We start from the raw sequence: 24,096 nt of genomic DNA on the forward strand, positions 1-24,096 counted from the left end.
GGTTATAATTTTGCATGGTTCACAACAAGTAATGATAGGGTGACAGAACATGCAACAGCAGCCTGGTAATAATCATTAAGTAATTAATCCTGTTGGAAATAAGTATATGTTGCATAAAATGCAGGTCTGTTTTGTGTAAAAAGTGTGAACATGCAGGTAGTGGGATAAGCAGTAATATAAAGACTTTTGTGTTCCCAACGAGAGGTGAGGGAGACAAGAAACTCTGCCACAGCTTTAAAATTCTTAATACATCTTTCTCTTTTATATTAGGGGAGCCACAATTATTACAAGGATTTTTTTCTTGATGTAAATAAGAAGTAGTGGGCCAATGGCCCAACTGTTCGTAAGAACAAAACAGAGCATAGTGGACCATTCATCATTAATTGATTAAATATCTGAGTAGTTATTTTATTGGTATAATTCATTTGCAGTCTATGGTATCAAAATATAACACTGCAGTTGAATTGTATTTACTGGAAATGCAGGTTTGTAACCTTATTCTCACATATACTAGTCAGCCATAACATTAAAACCACCTGCCTAATATTGTGTAGGTCCCCATGTGCTGCAGATCCTGTACAGTATGTGCTGTAAGTTGCAAGGTGGGGCCTCCTTGGATCGGACTTACAACTTCCCACAAGATCTGTCGTTTTGGAGATGCTCTGACCCAGTCATCTATCCATCACAATTCGGCCCTTGTCAAAGACCCTTGCCCATTTTTCCTGCTTCCAACAATCAACTTCAAGAACTTACTGTTCACTTGCCTAATATATAATGGCACCCATCACAGGTGCCATTGTAACAAGATAATCAGTGTCATTCACTTCACCTGTCAGTGGTTTTAATGTTATGGCTGATTGGTGTATTTCTTCAAAAGGTTTCTCTTTAATTGAGTTAAAATGGGGATACAGTTACCATTGATTAAACAAAAGCTATTTAAATATTTGAAAAGGCTCAGTAGCAGACACTGATTCAAAATATTGCGCATCAAGAAACACTGATGACATCATATCTCATCACCATCGTGACTGTAATGTTGGCAGGCTAAGACTGGTACAGTATGATTTGGTTCCACCCAAAGGAAAGGCAGCGGGCAGCTGGTCCTGGGAGAGTAGTAGACAAGGGCTCCATACGTGTGGTTCTGCACGAAGCCTAGCTCCTCTCTGGCTGGAAGGATTACATTTATGGTTCAGCCTTTGGGAGAAAATCAAAACAAATTCCCTAATTGCATTGTATTATTGTTTCGTTTTTCATAAGAGGTTGACTGAACTACTTAATAGATTGTGATCTGTCACTCCCTTTTTCAATTTGTTTCAACACAAGAAGATGTGCGTCTCCGTTGGTGGGTTTTTTTCTGACATATTTTGTAAGCCTTTAATGATCTTCACCATGATCTCTGTGGTGTCTCGTAGAAAACTGCCTCACCCACTATGAAATACTAGGGTTAGTTATTACATATGTGGGCGAACCAACCATTTTATTTAATTTTTTTATTTTATTTTTATATTCCCTCCAACACCCCCCCTCTGCGGAGGACTGCTTTATTTCTGTTTAAATATTTATTTATTTAAATTTTCTTCCTCATACTTCCTCAAGAGAAGGAGAGGGGGAGAGAGAGGGGGGGAAAAAGGGAGAAGAAGGGGGATAGAGAGAGAGAGGGAGAGAGAGAGAGAGAGAGAGAGAGAGAGAGAGAGAAAAAACAGATAATCTGCTTCACTGTCTGCTGAAGCGAGAAAACAACAACCAACATTTTGGACCTCTGATTCTTGCCTGTGTGTTTTCTGCCTTTGATTGCCTTCTTATTACTGACCTTTTGCCTGCACTTGTGTTTGACCTTGTTTTCCTTTCCTGCTTCTTGACCATGACATGTGCTTCCATATTAAACATCAACTAGTTCTCCACTTGGATCCTCTCAGGGCGTTCATTAAATAATACTTTGCCTGTTTTATAGATGCAGCTGAAGTGGAACAGAGGCTGACATGGCAAAACGATGAAATGCCACAGCTTTGGTGACCATGTATTGACATTGGCTTAATTCCCCACTACAAAATGAGCTTGCCTGTTGTGGAGACAAACAAGACCTGGAAAGGTAAATGCAGATGTCGGTGGTGGTGAACAGGTTGCGAAGGAGACCAACCTGAACCCCAGTGTTGCTCGCAACACGGATGTCAAGCCCTGAGGAGGAGAGACCTGAGCCAATGCAACTTGGAAGACCTATCAGCCCTGAGAAATGTCAAAGGTGGTTCCAGCACCAAATTTGTTTGAACTGTGGAGGGGCTGATCACCTCCATACCTGCAACCCAGTCTGTCCTGCACAACACTGCTGCCCACAATCCACTTGAGTGAGAACTTCCGCCATAATCAGTGTCTGTCACAGTCAATTTACTGTCCAACTGTCCTATGCAACTGTTTATCTGTTCCAGACTTAATCAATTCAGGATCTGTGGGTAATTTTGTTGCAGTGCTCCAGCTGTCTTCCAATCATCCAATCTGAGATATGATCAGTGAGTTTTTAACAGTCTACATTGATGATTTGCTTATTTACTTCCTGGACCAGGTGTCACATAGATGTCATGTTACCCAAGTGCTTCAAAGAATGAGAGAATATCACCTGTTTGCCAAAACAGAAAAATATGAGTTCCACCACCAGATAATTTCTTTCTTAGGTTATGTTGTAGGACCAGGAGAAGTACGGATGGAGGAGAGCAAGGTACATGCAGTGCAAGACTGACTAACTCCAACCATTGTAAAGGAACTTCAAAGATTCCTAGGGGTCTCGTTAAGTCTATCCTCTGGACACCATCACCAATAAAATGGTTAAACAGAAATCCTGAACCAGGAGATAGGAATCAACCTATGACAGTACTGCTCTTCTGACCATATGGACTGGAGTTGTTTCCTGCCATGGGTCATATATGCCCAGAACTCAATTTATCATACATCACTAAAACTGACCCCCTTTCACTGTGTCCTTCGGTATGAACCAACTTTGATCCCATGGACGATTGAAGCTTGTGTTGTTCCTGCAGTTGATATCTGGTTTCATCAGAGCACACAAGTGCAGGAGAAGGCTCATACTCGGCTATGGCGGGCCACGGACATGCAGCAGTGAATCGCTGACTGCTGTCCCCAACTCACACCACATTTTCATTCAGGGCAATGGGTATGACTGTTGACTCGTGATATCAAGTTGTGGTTGCCATGTTGAAAAGTCAGGCCATGCAAGATCAACCCCATCATCTACCAATTGCAGCCTCCATAAAAATTCCATATTGTACCTACCATTCATGTGTCCTTGTTGAAATCTGTCTTTATTGGTCCCATGGTATCTCCCACAGAGCTGTCGGTCCCTCCTCTTCTTTTGGAGACTGGGGGACCCAATGTATTTGGTGTGCATCCTCTTGTACTCTAGATGCCTGAGGGCAATTATTGAATACATGGTCAACTGGGTAGGCTACGGTCCTGCAGAGCAATCCTGGGTTCCAGCACGTGACATCCTAGACATTTTCCTGACTGAGGACATACAACACACGAACTGGATTCACCTGGCTCCTTATCCTTGTGGGAGGAGGACTGTGACATCTATATCTGACTAATCACAACCATGCTCAGCACCTGAACATTCCCATCTACAGCAACTGTCATCCTCAGAGTGCTGCACAGCACCAACTTATTCCAAGTGATGGTCTTCATGTCTTAAACCGGCTGTGTCACCCACAGTGCAAAGTAATGAGTTCCTGCACCTCACCACGTGTTTCTGTCTGCTTGAGAGCTGTGCCGTGTGTGACCTGTTTTTTCGACATTTTGGACCTCTGATTCTTGCCTGTGTGTTTTCTGCCTTTGATTGCCTTCTTATTACTGACCTTTCGCCTGTACTTGTGTTTGACCTTGTTTTCTTTTCCTGCTTCTTGACCACGACATGTGCTTCCATATTAAACATCAACTAGTTCTCCACTTGGATCCTCTCAGGGCGTTCATTAAATAATACTTTGCCTGTTTTATAGATGCAGCTGAAGTGGAACAGAGGCTGCCATGGCAAAACGATGAAATGCCACAGCTTTGGTGACCATATATTGACATTGGCTTAATTCCCCACTACAAAATGAGCTTGCCTGTTGTGGAGACAAACAAGACCTGGAAAGGTAAATGCAGATGTCGGTGGTGGTGAACAGGTTGCGAAGGAGACCAACCTGAACCCCAGTGTTGCTCGCAACTCGGATGTCAAGCCCTGAGGAGGAGAGACCTGAGCCAATGCAACTTGGAAGACCTATCAGCCCTGAGGAATGTCAAAGGTGGTTCCAGCCCCAAATTTGTTTGAACTGTGGAGGGGCTGATCACCTCAATACCTGAGGCCCAGTCTGTCCTGCACAACACTGCTGCCCACAATCCACTTGAGTGAGAACTTCCGCCGTAATCAGTGTCTGTCACAGTCAATTTACTGTCCTACTGTCCTATGCAACTGTTTATCTGTTCCAGACTTAATCGATTCAGGATCAGTGGGTAATTTTGTGCCAGTGCTCCAGCTGTCTTCCAATCATCCAATCTGAGATATGATCAGTGAGTTTTTAACAGTCTACATTGATGATTTGCTTATTTACTTCCTGGAACAGGTGTCACATAGATGTCATGTTACCCAAGTGCTTCAGACACTGAGAGAATATCACCTGTTTGCCAAAACAAAAAAATGTGACCACCAGATAATTTCTTTCTTGGGTTATGTTGTAGGACCAGGAGAAGTACGGATGGAGGAGAGCAAGGTACATGCAGTGCAAGACTGACTAACTCCAACCATTGTAAAGGAACTTCAAAGATTCCTAGGCTTTGTGATCTTTTACAGGAAATTCAACTGGAAGTTCACCTCCACTGCAACCCACCTAACCACTATGACCAAGCAAAAGTCCTTACGATTCACCTAGACAGGGGAGGCATAAGCCACCTTTCAAGAATTAGATACACTTTTACCTCGGCCCTGATCTTCAAGCAACCCGATCTCACTCTGTCCTTGACAGTTGAGGTAGATGCGTCAGAGGTAGGAGTCAGAACTGTGACCTTGCAGTGCCATGGTTTGCCTTCCATGTGCTCACCAGACCACAGTGACTGAGACCATCCTGTTTTTCTCTGTCAAGGTAGCTCTGGTACATTGAGAAATCATGGACTGACTCCAAGACACCCATCAGACAGCCCCCGGTCCTCCAGACACTCCGGTGGGAAAGCAGTACATACCTTTGGTAATTCATGCCCAGTTATTACAATTGGTACACACCTTGTTGAACTCTGTCACCCTGGAATAACCTGGACACTGAACACCCTTTCCTGCAAGTTCTGCTGGCTATCAATGATAGGTGATTTTCATTATGTACGCTCTTGTCCTATATGTGTTTGTTTCTCATCAAAGCCCTGGAACAACTACAGATTCCCCAAAGACCATGGTCCCATATTGCCATGGACTTTATAACTGACCTATCCCCCTCACAGGGGTACACTACCATCCTGGGGTTGTAAACAGATTTTCTAAGATGCCGCTTGATGCCTTTCTCTTGGTTGCCTGCTTCAATGTCGCTTGCTGAATGTCTCGTTGACCAGGTCTTCTGAGTCTTTGGGATTCCATAAGACATTGTGACATATCCCAGACCCCAGTTCATGTCCAGGGTCTGAAAGGCCTTTTGCACCTGACTGGACACCATCACCAATAAAATGGTTAAACAGAATGCCTAAACCAGGAGAGTTTTTTCGACATTTTCGACCTCCGATTCTTGCCTGTGTGTTTCTCTGGTTTTGGTTGTTTCGCTGATTGCCTTGCCGTCACCGACCTTCTGCATTCACCTGCCTTTTACCTTTTGGACTCTGTTTTTGGCTTGCTTCCCTGTTCTGCTTCACTGGTTTTGACCCTGCCTGTTGGACTTATCATTCCATGTTAACCACCAACCAGCTCTGCACTTGGATCCTCTCAGTGTCTTCATTACAGTAACTCTGACTAAAAACCTTCATTTCACAATTTGCTTTTCTTGCTGACTACTATTCAGGGTTTTATTAGATGATATCATTTTATTACGTTTTGAAATATTGATTTCAAAAATCATATATAAAGCATGTAAAAGCACAATAAACATATCCATTAATATGGCATTTCACACACTACAAGTGTTTCATACTTGTTTTTAGCAAGTATTATTATGAAAAAATATTTTATATTTTAATTTAAGTACTTGACTGACAATTGCAAGAGTTAAATAGCTCTACATATTTGTGATGAGAGTCTTTTTTACTATTTAATAATTTAAAATAAATGTATACAAAAGTTACGTATTTGAAGATTTTGAAACTACATATGAAGTGAATTATATAACATTAACAGATGTATTTTGTGATGTTACAGCACTATTTATATCTTATACTTTTTATATCTTATACTTTTTATATTGTTGTTCTGTAAGAAAAAACTATTTGGTTTACAGTTTACAGATTAACACTTTTAGATCTTTTTCAGCAGCTTTACATTTGACAGTGTATGAAATTTGACTACTATAAGAAAACTGTGAATAACAGTCACAAGTTACAAACATTTGCTGAAATTGCCATGAAACAATTTAATTTATAGAACATGGCAATATTAATTGAAAATTGCACAGTGGTAGATCCTGTGCAGTTGCCTACCATAGACATAATGCATGAGTGTAATCATCATGCATGAGTGAAACGTATCATTCTTGACCTCACACAGGGCTCTTCCTGAAACCAGATGAAGGTCACAGTCAATCTGACTAGATGGGTGAGCCCTTAATGTGCTAATCTTTCTTCATCAATCATCCAGGTACTCATCACCTCATCCCAGCTGTGACGTCATCAGAGGTGCCACACAGCCACCCACTCAGCAGAGGCAAACCTTGGCTTGATCAGTGGAGCACACCGTCCGTGAGTGATTAGATTTCAGTGAGGCCACTTTGCCTCCAAACAGCATTCACTGTTGCCATGTGATTAAAACAGAGGGTCACTGAAAAGAGACATCAGATCCCATCGGAAATGACCACTTATTGTAATTGTCGATAGAAGCGGTGTGATGTTACACCTACAACTGAACCTCAATGCCACTTTTATTTAGGTGCAGGTTTACTTAGGGTGACCAGATAATCCATGTCAGGGAGGACACTTTGAGCTACTTCGGGCTTTACAAACTACTTTCAAACTGAAAGGCCCCTGTGCTTGGCTAAATAGTTCAGCTCTTCCTGTGCTTTGACTGGTATGTTTCCTTGAGTGAAAGACTCATCCAGATGTTTCACATTAGCATTAGTGACACATGCATGATTATAGGAGACTGACCAATCAGCACACAGCAAGAACTCAGCGCTTAAGTGAAATCCAGGTCCCTTTAATTGAAATGGTAATTTACAATTCCTGTCCTAGCTCAGAGTGTCCTCCCTGACATGGATTATCGGGTCACCCTAGGTTTACTCAGAGATGTACATTCTGTCCTCCTAGTGCCCCAGACACCGATTAAAAGGGAGGGGCCTTGAACAATTAAGAACCATAATAATTTTCTGGTGGGTGTGTTTGTGTATATGTTTGGTTTAGAAAGAGACTTTCTTTCCTGCACTACTGAACAAAACGCCTTGAGCGGTAGGACCCAGAGGACCTTTAACGTCTACCAACACTCTTGGACAAGCGCACCTCAAGAGACCTCAGCCAAAAAGGGCGTAAGAACCTTTCCAGAGCGATTCAGTCGCGCTCTACAGAAGCTTAACACTGAACCCATTTAAATTAGCTTCTGACACTAACAGGAAAGTGGAATGGATCTCCTTACCAAAACTTTTCATATAAGAGGTCTTAGCAACTTTTCTTTGTAACACTTGGCATGACAATGTTTCTTGCGACAACGCGTGGACAGTGATTGAAGAGAATCGTCCGGGAGCGCAAGATGAGCGCATCAGTAGCCGTATATAGGAATATCTACACGGAAGATCAGTTCAGACAGTCGTATGGTACTGAAGTTGCCCGCAGTGAGCGACTGCGGGACAAACTGGCCGAGAGATGCAGGTGCTCCCGGGCGGCGTGGCTCCACCTGCTGAGAGAGCGGGTCCCGATTTTCAGCTGGCTGCCCAAATACAAGCTGAGAAAGTGGATATTAGGAGATACAATAGCAGGATTAACTGTCGGTATCCTTCACATACCTCAAGGTGCGTTAGATTGATACTTTTGTCACATAATTAATCGGTAAATTAATTTGTTTATTTGTGCTGAAATTATTTTCATACTTAACTGAGAACGGAATGCTCGGAGCAGTAAAATATCTACATATTACAAGCAAATTATTAGATATCATTTATTATTTATATAAAGATGTATTTCACAAAGTTATATTTAGCTTTCCACACTGAAGGCGCGTTTCTTCATATAGCAGCTTTCTCATAGGGTATCAGTTATTATCGGGATGACTAAAAATATTAATAACGATTATTCCTGCAAACACATTAATTCTGTCAGGCCGGTTACAGGAGGTATATTAGTTTGTGGTAACTTATAATAATGAATCTACTTTAAATGATGATGATGATTACTACTAGTAGTAGTACTACTAATAGTAGTAGTATTTTGCTTTTTACCTGTATTCTTCATTCACAACGATCATAAAATGAAAATAATTACTGTTAGCTGAGATGGCAATTACGTAACATGTAAATAACGTTCGCAGTATTATTTTTTGAGACTTAATACATGATTATTTTTATCTTTAAATATAATTAAATGCAATTACTTGATCTTCTATTATCCTTTTGTAAAATTTATTTTAACAGACGGGCCTGTTAATGTATTCCCTCATTTAATTATTTTAATTAGTTCATTTAATTTGACGCCTTTTAAATTATAGGACACATTACGGTCCCCGTGCAAGGTACATAAAATGTATTTTGTCTTAGTAAAAAATAAATGAATGAATGAATGAAGAAAAGTGTGTAAATACATTTGCCTGAATATACTACTTGGAACAGGTGCATGTGAAATTGGTAACCATACTGTCTTCATTTTTAATAACTGCTTAGAAAATACATATATAGTAAGTTTGGGTCATGTGTTTGCAGCAAGTTCAGGAGCTTTGGTTTGTGCATCAGAGATTCCATCCTCTGTAGATGCTTTTTCAGCACCTTTATCTGCTCCTGACTAATTGCCAGTTGTTGTACTAATAGGAGAATCAGCACAATGTTCCTAAACCAAGGAAATGACCAGCTCCAGATGAACCAGATATTCTTAATAAACTTAATTAATCTGCCGTGTTTAGAAGTCAAAATGGAGATAAATACATAAAAGTGACCGGGATCAGTTAGTTACTATGGTGATCTATATAATTTTCAATGAAGATACTTGTGGGTTTGGTTGAGATTAGGGTCTGTAGGTCTGCTCTTAATTTATTAACTGAGTTATATCTTTAATCTGCGTTATATATGTTGGCATAAGTGCGTCTCATAACTGAAAACGTATCAAATGTACTAATAATTAGAAAATACTGTACAGAAAAGTTTAACTTATACACCCACAGATAAAACAATACTAAATCTCAAAGAAAAATTATTATTTACAAGCCTACTTAAATATAAAATTATACTCACAGATCACTCACTATAATAGGATGATTTTGGTGTTGGTCTCTGAGTCCCGTGTTGTATAGAAGGTGGTTTACAGAGACAGACCTGTGAGGTAGACTGTCTTGTGTAGATGGATTTGACTGACTGACTGATTAAATGAGCCTCACCTCTATGCCCCCCTCCCTTTGTACAGGAATGGCATTTGCCCTGCTGACTTCAGTAGCCCCCATCTACGGCCTCTACACCTCTTTCTTCCCTGTCATCCTCTACATGCTCTTTGGCACGGGTCACCATGTCTCCACAGGTCAGCACAGCTGTTTACTTATGTAGACATGCATAAATGAAAAACTGTATATGGAACGCAATATATGCTGTGTATTCTGCTTGCTTAAAGTCTGTATTAAGTTGTTCGGTGCGTGTCTATGTGTGTGAGTCAGGTACCTTTGCGGTGCTGAGTCTAATGACCGGCTCTGTGGTGGAGCAGCTGGTCCCTTCACCCCTGCAGCTGAACAGCAGCAGCACGGAAGAGGCAGACTTCGAGGCGCAGAGGATCGGCGTGGCCTCCGCAATCGCCTTCCTGTCTGGAGTTATGATGGTAGGAATGTGACTCTCTAGCCCCTCCGAGGGGCAATGAACGCAGTGTCCTGGCTTCAGGGTTGTTTAATTGACATCTGTGTAATACTGACAAACAAGTAATGTTTCTTTTCTGTTCCCCCTTCACCCCGACTCCTCTAGATCTGTATGTTTTGCCTGCAGCTGGGCTTTCTGTCTACGTACCTGTCAGAGCCCATAGTTAAAGCCTTCACAAGTGCTGCTGCTTTCCATGTCACCGTCTCCCAGCTACAGAGCATGTTGGGACTCAGGCTGCCTCGCTTTACGGGCACCTTCTCTCTCTTCAAGGTGAGGCAGCAACAGTCCTGGCCAAAAGTCTTGAGAATGACACAAGTTTTGGTTTTCACAAAGTTTGCTGCTTCAGTGTTTGTAGATCCTTTTTTTCAGATGTTTCTTTGGTATACTGAAGTATAATTGCAAGCATTTCATAAGAGTCAAAGTCTTTTATTGACAATTGCAAGTTTATGTAAAGAGTCAATATTTGCAGTGTTGGCCCTTGTTTTTCAAGATTACTGTGATTTGCAGTCAATCAATTTCTGGGCCAAATCCTGGCTGATGGCAACCCATTCTTGCATAATCAATGCTTTGAGTTTGTCAGAATCTGTGGGTTTTTGTTTGTATACCCTTTTGAGGATTGACCACAAGTTCTCAATGGGATTAAGGTCTGGGGAGTTTCCTGGCCATGGACCCAAAATATCAATGTTTTGTTCCCCGAGCCACTTAGTTGTCACTTTTCACTTATGGCACAGTGCTCCATCATGCTGGAAAAGGCATTGTTCATCACCAAACTGTTCTTGGACGGTTGGGAAAAGTTGCTCTTGGAGGATGTTTTGGTACCATTCTTTATTCATGGCTGTGTTCTTAGGCAAAATCGTGAGTGAGCCCAGGTCTGCTGAGAGTGACGCAAGACTGATAGTAGTGCTCACCTTTTCTTCTCCGGACAATATTTTTTCCTCAGATTCATAAGAAAAAATGACTTTACCCCAGTCCTCAGCAGTCCAATCCCTGTACCTTTTGCAGAATATCAGTCTGTCCCTGATGTTTTTCTTGGAGAGAAATGGCTTCTTTGCTGCCCTTCTTGACACCAGACCATCCTCCAAAAGTCTTCGCCTCACTGTGCGTATAGATGCACTCACACCTGCTTGCTGCCATTCCTATGCAAGCTCTGCACAGGTGATGCCTCGATCCTGCAGCTGAATTAACTTTAGGAGATGGTCCTGGCACTTGTTGGACATTCTTGAGCAACCTGATGCCTTCTTCACAACAATTGAACCTCTCTCCTTGAAGTTCTTGATGATGCGATAAATGGTTGATTTAGGTGCAATCTTGCTAGCAGCGATATCCTTGCCTGTGAAGCCCTTTTTGTGCAAAGCAATGATGACTGCAAGTGTTTCCTTGCAGGTAACCATGATTAACAGATAATGAACAATGATTTATAGCACCACCCTCCTTTTAAAGCATCCAGTCTGCTATTCCAACTCAGTCAGCAGGACAGAGTGATCTCCAGCCTTGTCCTCATCAACACTCTCACCCGTGTTAACGAGAGAATCACTGCAATGATGTCAGCAGGTCCTTTTGTGGCAGGGCTGAAATGCAGTGGAAATGGGTTTTTGGGGATTAAGTTCAGTTTCATGGCAAAAAGGGAATTCATCTGATCACTCTTCGCATAACATCTGGAGTATTTGCAAATTGCCATCATAAAAACTGAGACAGCAAACTTTGTGAAAGTTAATATTTGTGTCATCCTCATAACTTCTGGCCATTGTCGTACAAGGTGTTATTTCACGTGTTATTTCAGTATGTACCAGATAGCTAGCAAAAGGCTACATGATAATTAAGATGTTTGTTGTAATGACAAGGATCCTGATTTGAATATGATGGCCAGTCCTGTAATTCCTGTTATATCAGTCAAGACATGGCATTTTAGCTGTAACCTGCTGGCGGTTGAGGGCCTTGCTGAATGGTCCACAGACAAGTGGTTGTTCTGCTAAGGCCAAAGCTTGATCTGACAACCTTCTGATCACGGGCATAGAGGCTTAACCCGCTCAGCCACTCACCCCCCCCCCCCCAACAAAAAGGGGTGCAATCAAGGGACAGAAGCAGGCAGAACCAGAATCCTTTTATTTACCATGTGCAAGTACAAGGAATCGTACTAATTTTACCCCATAAGAAAATCAGAAACTTAAAAAAACTGTTGATAAGGAACATTGCTTGATAGCACACATCAGCTTTACATATCACATAAATTAATGCTATTATTCATCAAAGTTGATTGAGTTAGTGGAGCTTGGTATATGCTGCTGTGGCCGCAAAATCATGGAAGTTTCAGAGGAGACTTGAAGTGTAGGTGGGAATAGTGATGGCTCAGCTGCCAAAACTCCTTTTGAAAAGGAGCTACTGGGGACAAACAAGGTAAAAAGATGTCGGTGGTGGGGTGGTACTTTGGCAATTTTACGTCCAACACTCAACAGACTGGTACTGTAAACTCCGCCAAGTTCTTGTGCCAACTAAAACTCGAAACACTGCCAAACAATTTCATCACCAGAAACTTTGCCATTCAGCAGAACATTCAAAATGCATGTGCTTACAGTCAGACACCAGCAATTACATTTACATTTACATTTACATTTACAGCATTTGGCAGACGCCCTTAGCCAGAGCGACTTACATAAGTGCTTTAAGACTCTACAATGAATTTTTCCCGATACTAGCTCAATAAAACCAAGGCTATGAATACCATCGATTTAATACTCTGTTGGGAAAGTGCGTTTTTTTTTATTTTATTTTATATAAAAGGAAAAAACTGAGTATAATGCCAGAAGTGCTAATTCAGGTATTTCTGGAAAAGGTGTGTTTTAAGTCGTCTTTTGAAGACATTCAGTGACTCCGCTATTCGGACATCTAGGGGGAGTTCATTCCACCAACTTGGTGCCAGAACAGAGAAGAGCCAGGAGGTGTGTCTTCCTTGTGCCTTGAGGGGTGGTGGGACCAGTCGAGCAGTGCTGGAGGATCGGCGAGATCGTGGTGCAGTGCGGGGTGTGATGAGGTCTTTTAGGTAGGATGGAGCCAGATAATTTTTGGCTTTGTATGCGAGCATCAGTGTTTTGAATCTGATGCGGGCAGCCACAGGAAGCCAGTGTAGGGAGCGCAGCAAAGGAGTGGTGTGGGAGAACTTGGGAAGGTTGAAAATAAGTCGAGCAGCTGCATTCTGAATCAGTTGGAGGGGACGAATGACGCTCAGTGGTAAACACGCTAGAAGCGAGTTGCTGTAGTCAAGGCGGGAGATGACGAGGGACTGAACGAGTATCTGGGTAGCCTGTGTGGAAAGAAATGGACGTATCCTTCTGATATTAAACAGGAGAAACCGACAAGAGCGGGAAACGTTAGTGATATGTGAGGAAAAGGACAGACGATTGTCCATGGTAAATTAGGGTTTCTACTTTCACTCTGAAGAAAGGGGGAGGGGTGCCACTCCCCAGGTCCCTGAAAATGAATCAGAAAAGAAAATTGTGAAATATGGGACAAGTTGTGTCCCATATTGGTTCAAAACATGATGATTCCATAAAAATACGGGACAGCTAACAACTCTACCAGCAATGTCAAATCTGTCCCCTGGAATGAGCAACGAGACAGTCAAAAAAAACATCTAGCAATAAACTCTACAGTCCGCTCATGACTAGTGTTATGCCCAATGGCTACATTGTATTTGTGTATGATTCGTTTATTAATATCAGATTTCAGTGTGCAGACCATTCAGTGTCTTCTTTCATTTTCTGAATCTGTATATGGGCAATTTTGGGAGAATTTTAAGCAAAAACATACTTGAATTATATTGTGATGACTGCTGATATGAAGAAATGACAGTGACAAAACATTTTGCCAAACCAGTCATCCCTAAATACTGTCAAATAAATAATAAAAAAAAAACAATAAATAGCTTCAAGATAAATAAGAGAGATAGAGAATAAGAGAATGGGCTATCACTAAAAATGCAAACATGCAGGCATATAAATAAGGGTGAGATGACAAGATGTGGGCTACAGACAGTTTGAGGGGTGTGCAGATAAGCTTTGAGTCAGTGGGAGTATATGCAGTGCATAGAGATTTGCTGTAGTCTTATAATAAATAAATGCTGATGCCTTGAGATACATACAGTATAAAATTATATTATTGTAATGGGAGGCTGTGTTACTGGAGTAAACATTCTGTGCTGATGACAGACCCTGGCCTCCGTGCTGGAGAACCTGCCCCTGACCAACCTGGCGGAGCTGGTGATCTCCCTTGTCTGCCTGGTTGTCCTCGTGCCGGTGAAGGAGGTGAACACGCGGTTCCGGCACCGCCTCCGCACACCCATCCCAGTGGAGATCCTCACTGTGAGTCTGAAGCCGTGTCTGCTTGGGGAGAAAAGGAGACACTTAATCAGCAAGGTTCCTGGCCCTGTGAATTTCATCACTTAATTACCGGACCCGGATTGGCTCGCGATGAATTTGTTAGAAATACAAAGAGTCACGGGATTAAAAAAGGTTTTACGTTAGATTGTGTTTTAGCACGTTGCGTACTGATTGTTGGTCCGATACTCAGAATAATAGAAAAGATTTCCCCTGTCAGATGACCATAGTAACTGTTTCAGTTTAATTATCAAAATAGCATCAAGAATGGTGACCTCCTGGTTAAAATTATAAGTTTAAATCCACATAAATAATACTTCGTTTTCTGGGTGACACCCAGTGTTCCCTGACTCTCTAAGCTTTTAGTAAGCTCTGCATCATGTATAAGTAGGTAGCTATGCTTTAGGCTGTTACCAGGTTACCAGGTTACCTGCCAGGTTAAGCACCAGTATCACCCAGGGCCTGTTGTTCTTGCTTCCCCCTGCAGGTTATCACCGCCACAGCAATTGCTTATGCTTTTTCATTGGACTCAAGATACGACATCGAGATAGTGGGAACCATTCCAGCAGGGTAATCATTTTTAAGGTTTTCCACATAACCGTAAGTTATTTAGAAAGTGTGTTTATATATTTTTACCCAAATATTTTTGGACTTTTTGAAAAAGTACAGGGTGAACCACCATAGATTATGGGGGGTGGGAGGGTTGTAGCCCCCCCCAATAATCAAAATCAGCCAATAACAAGCCCCATTAAATGGGTGGAGACCTCAACCACCCCCCCCAATGCTCAATCCAAAGTTTTCTGGGGCCCCAGGCAATGCGTCACTTGGGAGGCCCCTGTTCTCACCCTATTAATGATCATTTCCCCTCCCCCACAACCCAGAAAATTTGGGGGCCTGCGGTAACTGCCTGTTCGGCCTATAGCTGGAACCGGCCCTGTTTGAGTCCTTATTGTTAGACTTAGCTGAAAATGAACTGTTTTTAAAACTGGCTTTGCTTCTGTTGGTAGTTTCCCGCAGCCTCAGCTGCCTGCTCTGGATAAGCTTCCGCTGGTTGCTAGAGACACCGTCGCCATAACCTTCGTGGGCTACGCTGTGTCCGTCTCACTGGCTATGATATATGCCGACAAGCATGGATACTCAATACATCCCAACCAGGTACAGCCAGAGCCACACAGTCCCGCACTAGCAAGTCCTAGAGAAGTCAAGCTTCATGCCTGTGCATTTGTGTTCCAGGAACTTCTGGCACATGGAATCTCCAACACTGTCTCCTCGCTTTTCACCTGCTTCCCTAGCTCAGCCACTCTGGCTACTACCAACATCCTGGAGAGTGCAGGGGGATATACACAGGTAGATCTGTCTACTTCCTTTTGCAGCCCTTCAAACAGATGTTTTTCACCCTCCTTGTTAAAAAAAGAAATGAACGGACCAAGTACCTAATAACATCTAATCACATTAACTGACCATTTAACTAGAAAGTTGCAAAGTCCCAATGCCAAGAAAACCAAGTCAAAGTGATTTGCAGATACAAAAGATCACTGAAACTTACCCATTAGTCCAGTCATGTGTATAGACGTTTTCCTGAAGATGCTACAGAAGTTAATCTTCCCACTGATTTGGTCTCTTTTAGTAGATGATTTTAAGTAGTCCTGCAACATGACTTCATAAGTCCAGAAATAATGCTATTTTGTAAATTTGAGTTGTCTAAATTTGAATGTGATTTTCCTTTGTCTCCAGCTGTCAGGCTTGTTCACTAGCATGGTGGTGCTAATTGTGTTGCTGTTAATTGGCCCCCTCTTCCACTTCCTGCCAAAGGTAGGATCCTAGATGACAGAAGACTTAGCAGTGTTTATGTGAAAGAGAGAGATGGAAAAATAACTTGTTTGTCAGGCCAGCTGACTGATAAATATCTCTGTTCCCTGTTGTCTTCTCAGGCAGTGCTTGCCTGCATAAACGTCACCAGCTTGAGGCAAATGTTCCTGCAGTTTAAGGATCTGCCAGATCTATGGAGAATAAGCAAGATTGATTTTGTAAGTGCCTCTTGCTCCATGCATTAACACACAGACACACACACAGGCTTCCACTTTGTTGGGGAAACTTACACCTTTGCAATGTGGTTGAAGGTGGTGTGGCTAGTGACCTGGTTGGCAGTGGTGGTCCTCAATGTTGATCTGGGTCTAGCTATTGGTGTTGTCTTCTCCATGGTGACAGTCATCTGCCGGACGCAGAGGTGAGTGGTGGACCATGATTTGAAGTAGTCCTGCAACATGACGTTATAAGTCCAGAAATAATGATACAGTCGAACCTCGGTACAACGTACCCCGTTTATAACGTTTACACCAATACAAAGTTCAAATTTCAATGTCCCGAATTCGCGTAATGCATTATTCCATTTGCCGGTATCGCTTAGAACGTACACCTTTACAGCGTAAACTTCGATATAACGTATGATTTTCAGAGGAAAATAGGCAAACTGACCTTTGTTACAACGTACAGCCTCATCTTCCGAGTGCACGCACAATTCAGAATCAGCTGTTGCCGGCCAGCTACATCGCTTAGCTACGCCTAACTGTATGAAGCCCCCTTTTTTTCATGGTTTTGCATGGTGTCATGGTATCGAAATTTATTTCAGCCAATTGAATCATACAGGTGCATAATTTCGGTTTGACATTCGATTACAGTAAGGCGATTTGAACGATAAGCCGGTGTTCTGTCGATATATGCTACCTTGTCGAAAAATGCTAACATGGTGCTAATCGATAGCCCTAACCCTAACTCTTACCCTAACCCTAACCCCCCAAAACCCCTAAAACCCTTACCTTAACCCTAACCCTAACACCTAAAACCTAACCCTAATCCCAAGACGGTGGGATTTTGCGTTTTTTTTTCGACAGAACACCAGCAGTGGATTTTGCGTTATGTCGGCTGTCTATGAGTAACTGATATTAACCTAGTTTGAAGAATATAGTTCCTATTCAAAATAGGAACTATATTCTTCAAACTACACAAGCTGTATATCATAGTGTCAACTTGAGGGGTGTTTTATAAAAGTTTTTTTATATGCATTTTGTGTTCCATCATTAATTTTGAGGGACTTGGTTATAACGTACTATGGTTATAATGTACAAATTCTTAATGTCCCCCGAGGTACGTTGTAACGAAGTTCTACTGTATTTCTTAAATTTGAATTGTCTAAATTTGAATGTGATTTTCATGTGATGTAGTTACATGTCATGGCCACACTGTGCAGAGGGGCAGTGTTGCCTTTGCAATGCACTGCAACCCAAGTGACTTCTTTCAGGGCTGACTGCTCAGTGCTGGGAAGGGCTTCAAACACAGAGATCTACAGGCCCATTGAGAATAACAACAAGGTGAAAGCACATCGTATGACTTTCCTTTCCATCTTTGCATCATTAATAAAGCTTTAGTATGCGTGGTGTGTTGTGGAGTCCCTGACTGGCAACATAATTACAGAATTACTTCAATAGTAACTATGAAATGTTAGGAGTTATTCATAGCTACATAAATACTTAATCAAATGCAATTATTTTACAAATTAAATGTTAATTGATCAGTAACCAATCTACAAGATTATATGATAATAATCTGATGTAGAAACTTTTTGCACTTACACTTATTGAAGCCCTTAATTTTAACTTTCATAATTTAAGGAAACTAGTAAACTTTAGTGAGTTAGAGGCATTTTATTTAGTACATAATGTACATAATTTTATACATAAAGCACACAGTGGATATGGTTAATTAAGTAAATGTTGCTGTGGCATGTTGTAAAGTCTTGAGTAATAATACAATTCAGTAACTAAATACTAAATAAATGTCAGCATTTACCCTAATGCTGTGCAGAGACCTATTGAGGGGCAGGTGCAAGCCTCAGTACCTTTCAAGGGAAGCACTTTAAAAGATTTAGGCAAAAGAAGGAATTGCTTAGGCCAGAGGTGGCCAATCTTACTGTATGCAGGTTTTTGGGATAACCTGTAGGTCAGCTGTTCAAACCCAGGTGTGAGGACTCTTCAGCCAATCAGTCCTCTAATTAGTAATCTAATTAGGGAGTTGCAGCGAAGACCCGCATACACACCGGCCCTTTGCGGATAAGATTGACCACCACTAGCTTAGGCAATGTCATCGCCCTCCTCTGCACATGCCTGTTTGCTATACTGGGTGAGGCACCTGCTCAGTATACTCACTTCAGTATATAATCACTTACTGACCATCGCACTGAAACTCAGCTGGTTTTTCAATTTATCCTTTTGTTTCTCTCAGTGCTGCGAGGTCCCCGGAGTGAAGATCCTGACCTACAATGGGCCCATATATTATGGAAACCGTAGTTTCTTCCGGGAGGCCATGACTCGGCTGCTGAGCCTGACCCCGGAGAGGATCCGAAGCATAGAGAAAGCCAGGAAGGCTCGCGAGAGAAGGGACAGAGATGCCATCCCCACTGTGGTCAGATTCTCATACTTATATCCAGTGGAATCTAGACTGTTTAGGGAGGTTCTGTTGGGTTAAACTAATGATCAAAACTAATGGACAAGTAATACTTTAAAATAACCAAATGTGATTATGGATTTTTTTTGCATCTTAGTCACTTATATCATCATTCTGTGTCGTTCAGGAAAGCGGCGTGGCTAATACATCTTTTTCTTCTGAAAACGAATTCTTCAAATCAGGTGAGTTTAATTTAATACATTGTAATAAAAGAGCAAACATTTTTAAATCAAAGAAATCTGTGAAGACTAATTTTACATATAGTATTTATCAAAACAATTACATAGCAATGTAATTGTTATTTACTTGTAAATATTATAATTATATTCTTTTAAAAGGGCATATATTTAGTAGTATGAATCGATCCTAAAAAAGTTTGATTCCATGGATAACAAATATGGTTTGTATATTTTTCTTGTTTTAAATTATTTCATGGAATTGCACATAGTTTTCAGCTCCAGAATGTACTGATATGATTTGCTTTGGCGCTGGACAGACAATGCAGCTGACAGTGAGGTTCAGGTGGCGCTCATTGACTGCAGCAGTGTGAATTTTGTTGATGTTGCTGGAGCCAAGTTATTCATTCAGGTAATGTTAAGTGCAATGTAAAGACCGCTACATGTTTCATATCCTCACACAATCAGTAAAGCAATATTCTTACTTGTAAGAGTATTTTTGGTAACACTTTACTTGTAGGGGCACAAATAATGTAGTAGCACACAAGTAAGAATGTATTAATGTATTAATTAACCAGAAAGTGTCACTGATCCCTTCATTCACCTTTAATCAGTCATGATTAGGTTATTTCATGCAGTTATTATATTTGTTCATGAGTTACTAAGTTAAAGTAAGGAGTTACTGTATTTTCTTCCCAGATGTGTACTGAATGCCAGAAGGTGGGGATTCGCTTATACCTGGCAAACTGTAATGGTAGGTACAGTTAATCAGAATAAAATTTAATCTAGAAGTCAGTTGTTGATTCATTTCTTCTGTTAAAATTTAAGTCATGATCAACAGTTTGGCACAGTACTATTTTTAGTGCATTTTAAAATAACATTCTAAAGTTTTTTGACTAATCATCTTAGTGCATTTTTAAATAACATTCTAAAGTTTCTTTAACGAAATGACTGATACATCATTATTAATTCTGTAAATTTTATGTTATGATACCATTTTCTTACATTTATGTTTAGCATATTGTAAAATGTATAAGTTATATGTGTTGTTTATATAAACAATTGGAAATAGCTATCAGTAAATGCTTTGCTGGTATTTAAAATCTGATAACATTACATAAGAAAATGTGGTATAAAAATGATGATGAGCGCATAGGCAGGTTTATGTAGTTTGGTTTGAGACATGATGATGAACAGTCTACATTTGTCTCCTTAGAGAGAGTGTTGAAGATCCTGACCTCAAGTGGCCTGATGAACTACATGAATCCTCAGCACATTTTCGTTACGGTCCACGATGCGGTGGTCTACATTGAGCAGCAAAAGGTAAAAAGTCTTATGGATTTCTTCCTTATTTTTCAGAAGACATTAGGAGACGATTATGGATTCTTTGCCTTCAATTGAAATGAATAATGAAAGATTGCATGTTCTACAAAAATATTTGCCAGACTGAACTGGACATGCTTCTTTGGTAAAACTGAAAACAAAATATACCTGTAATGGATTTGGACAAATGTGCATACAGAGGTTGCATGTGCACCCTGTGTTGAACAGGTTTTCTCCAGCTACCTCTGAATTGCCCGTAGTGTATGTGCCCTAGGTTGAACTGGATCCTGTCTAGGATGTGACACCCCTGCCTTGTGCCCTATACTTTCTGGGATAGGGCTCCCTGGGATGGTATAAGCAGTTATGGATAGATGAGTGGATTGGCTCTGGACAACATGATCAGTTAGCAGAGGTGAAAATTTCAGGTCCAGAAAGTAAAAATCCAGACCAAGATTTTGTTTCAACCAACCAGTTGAGTGACTGTTGCTCATTTGCACAAAGTATATGTAACCCTGTAACATACTCTAGAGAATACATTCTATGTGTTTCTCACGAGTACACATTTACACCCAGTTGACTGCTGGGATTGTTGAGACAGAGGCTGCTGGGATTGCTGCACTGAGAGAGGGTGGTCTATACGCTGTGTACAGTTGTGTGCGTGTTGCAGAGGTTGTTTGGGATTGTTTGGGGTATATTTGTTTGTGTGTGTGTGTGTGTGTGTGTGTGCTCATACAGTTTATGTGGGTGGCTATTTTTTTTACTTTGGTCTGCGTGTGCGCTTGTCTTTCCTTGTTAATGAACAGTGCTAGTGTTACCAACAGCAAGTTGCAGCTGTGGGTGTAACATACTTGGCAAAATAAAGTGATTCTGATTCTGAAACTCTTTTATACACAACTGGTTGGTTGAAACAAAATCCTGGTCTGGATTTTTATTTTCTTGCGCTGAACTTTCCACCTCTGCCAGTTATGGCCCCGTTTGTGTGGCAGTAAAGGCCAGCACTCTGTTATCCTTTAGAAAGTGTTGACTGTGTTCATGGCTGTTGATTGTGTTGCACAGGAGAAGATTCCAGAAGGCACAAACACTATCTGGGTCTGAGATGTCCCCTTCCCCATCTGATGAATGCAGTCCACAACCCTCAGGAATAGAATGAGAAAAAGGAACCGTTTCCCTGTGAAAGAGGAGGACCTTATAAACTTTACAGCACCTTCAGGGAGACCTGTCTAGGGGAGAATCAGTGTGGCCAATGAAATGTGGGAGATTCCACATGAAATACCACAATGTCACACACTGCTGCACAGCTCTGGGATGATGTTGCATGTAAAATTGTAATGCTAAAGTGTGGGAAAGAGTGTTACTTTATGTGACTGAATTTTAAAAAGGACTGCAAATCACAATAATATAAATAATGGAACAAGCCTGGCATTTTAGTTGAAGTATGAATTTAATCTGTATTCCTTGATGATATTATGCCATGTGGTATATTAGTCATCCTATAGGAATGTATGGGTTCAGGATAAATGAGGCCATTTTACTGGACAAGATAAACTGAGACTGTGGTTCTTTGGGCAGGGCATGCTGTAGGCCGCTCTCCACTACCGTATACTGTAAGCATGCCAGCTAGAAGGCAGAGTGTTTCTGACACAGATTTGTGAGTCAAAAATGCTCTAAAACATATACTCAGCAAAAAAAGAAACGTCCCTTTTTCAGGACTGTGTATTTCAACAATAATGTTGTAAAAATCCAAATAACTTTACAGATCTTCATTGTAAAGGGTTTAAACAATGTTTTCCATGCATGTTCAATTAACCATAATCAATTAATTAACATGCACCTGTGGAATGGTCATTAAGACCTTAACAGCTTACAGAAAATAGGCATTTAAGGTCACAGTTCTAAAAACGCAGGACACTAAAGAGACTTGTCTACCGACTGTGAAAAACACCCAAAGAAAGATGCCCAGGGTCCCTGCTCATCTGCATGAACGTGCATTAGGCGTGTTGCAGGGAGGCATGAGGACTGCTGATGTGGCTAGGGCAATAAATTGCCATGTCCGCACTGTGAGACGCCTAAGACAGCGCTACAGGGAGACAGGAAGGACAGCTGATCATCCTCGCAGTGGAAGACCACGTGTAACAACACCTGCACAGGATCGGTACATCCGAATATCACACCTGCGTGACAGGTACAGGATGGCCACAACAACTGCCTGAGTCACACCAGGAACACACAATCCCTCCATCAGTGCTCAGACTGTCCGCAATAGGCTGAGAGAGGCTGGACTGAGGGCTTGTGTGTTCCTGGTGTGACTCGGGCAGTTGTTGTGGCCATCCTGTACCTGTCACGTAGGTGTGATATTCGGATGTGCATGTTAATGGATGTGCAACATTGTTTAAACCCTTTACAATGAAGATCTGTAAAGTTATTTGGATTTTTACAACATTATTGTTGAAATACACAGTCCTGAAAAAGGGACGTTTCTTTTTTTTGCTGAGTATATATGTAGGAATATGACTGCATTTAGTTCTGTCAAAGCACCAAAGGTGAATGGAGATTACACTTGTATTTTTAATCCTTTAATCATTATATCAAGATGCTACTTTACTTCTGCACATTTACAATGTTCATTAACTTTTCTATATTTCACATTCTGATTTAAAAATGTACATTTTCAATAAACATGCATTTTACAAATTTTTGTAGTTGTCATTTAACAAGATGCACCATACTGACATTTCATTGTGGATGCATTCATTTTTGGATACAATGTCATTTCTAAAACGTAACATAATCAAAATCAAGTTTACTACAATTATCAAAATGATGATATGGAAGTTAATCTATAAAAATATGGTAAATACATACCATGAATTCAAACTCATAGGCTCGTTGAATGTGTGATGTGAGCTGCATTATTTTTGTAATAAACTGCTATTTTGATGAGGAGAACATATTTTAATGCATTTACATGACTGCAGGCACATTAACATTCAGTAGAGCACTGTCGCAGTGCCCCCTGCTGTCATTCTCTCATCACTGCAATTTCACTTTGCTGCTCAAGATTCAAGATCTTTATTTGTCACATGCGTAGTCATACAAGTACAACACACAGTGAAATGCTCACAGCAAAAACAACTTACTCAAAAACAATTTCCTCACTTAATTTTTCATGCCAGTATAGAATTTTTTGATTTTGAAATCTTGAATCTCTAGGCAGCTTTCAAATCTGGTGTTTCTTATTGCTACAGTACTAACTGATATTAAATTAGCTCTATTAGATTTATGTAGCAGAGTTTATCCAAAGCAATGTACAATTGATTAACATTAAATTGATTAATCATTCTAATGTTAAGAAGGCCAACCAATTATGTACGCGTCAGGCATTTCAGTCGATTTTTGAAGTAGTAGACACTGTCGTGTTTGTACCGACTAGAGGCAGTGGGCTGGTGGTACTATGCATAGATTTTATCGCTCTCTGATTGGCCTCCCAGAAGTTTTCCGTGGGTGACTATGACATCATCACAG

The 24,096-nt window shown here is 41.0% G+C and overlaps 1 protein-coding gene across 1 annotated transcript; it reads left to right on the forward strand.

The window, feature by feature from the left end:
- Positions 1-7,585: 7,585 nt before the first annotated feature.
- On the forward strand, positions 7,586-23,265 carry slc26a10 (solute carrier family 26 member 10). The gene is made up of 18 exons (XM_072712957.1): positions 7,586-8,171; positions 9,769-9,879; positions 10,013-10,170; positions 10,311-10,475; positions 14,408-14,560; positions 15,063-15,145; positions 15,583-15,730; positions 15,809-15,922; positions 16,310-16,387; positions 16,507-16,602; positions 16,696-16,802; positions 17,874-17,943; positions 18,854-19,033; positions 19,203-19,257; positions 19,572-19,663; positions 19,951-20,005; positions 20,468-20,574; positions 21,631-23,265. Exons 1-18 carry the CDS (start codon positions 7,913-7,915, stop codon positions 21,667-21,669), a joined length of 2,070 nt encoding a protein of 689 aa, XP_072569058.1. The 5' UTR covers positions 7,586-7,912; the 3' UTR covers positions 21,670-23,265.
- Positions 23,266-24,096: the final 831 nt, after the last annotated feature.

The sequence above is a fragment of the Paramormyrops kingsleyae genome, chromosome 6 (genome assembly GCF_048594095.1).
Source record: "Paramormyrops kingsleyae isolate MSU_618 chromosome 6, PKINGS_0.4, whole genome shotgun sequence".
Lineage (NCBI taxonomy): Eukaryota > Metazoa > Chordata > Actinopteri > Osteoglossiformes > Mormyridae > Paramormyrops > Paramormyrops kingsleyae.

Bases quoted from the DNA above. Each gene is read 5' to 3' on its own strand.
- slc26a10 (XM_072712957.1), top strand. From the start codon at position 7,913: ATGAGCGCATCAGTAGCCGTATATAGGAATATCTACACGGAAGATCAG. The intron at 16,388-16,506 runs GTAGGATCCTAG...TTGTCTTCTCAG, and splicing joins TCTTCCACTTCCTGCCAAAG to GCAGTGCTTGCCTGCATAAA. The intron at 17,944-18,853 runs GTGAAAGCACAT...TGTTTCTCTCAG, and splicing joins CCATTGAGAATAACAACAAG to TGCTGCGAGGTCCCCGGAGT.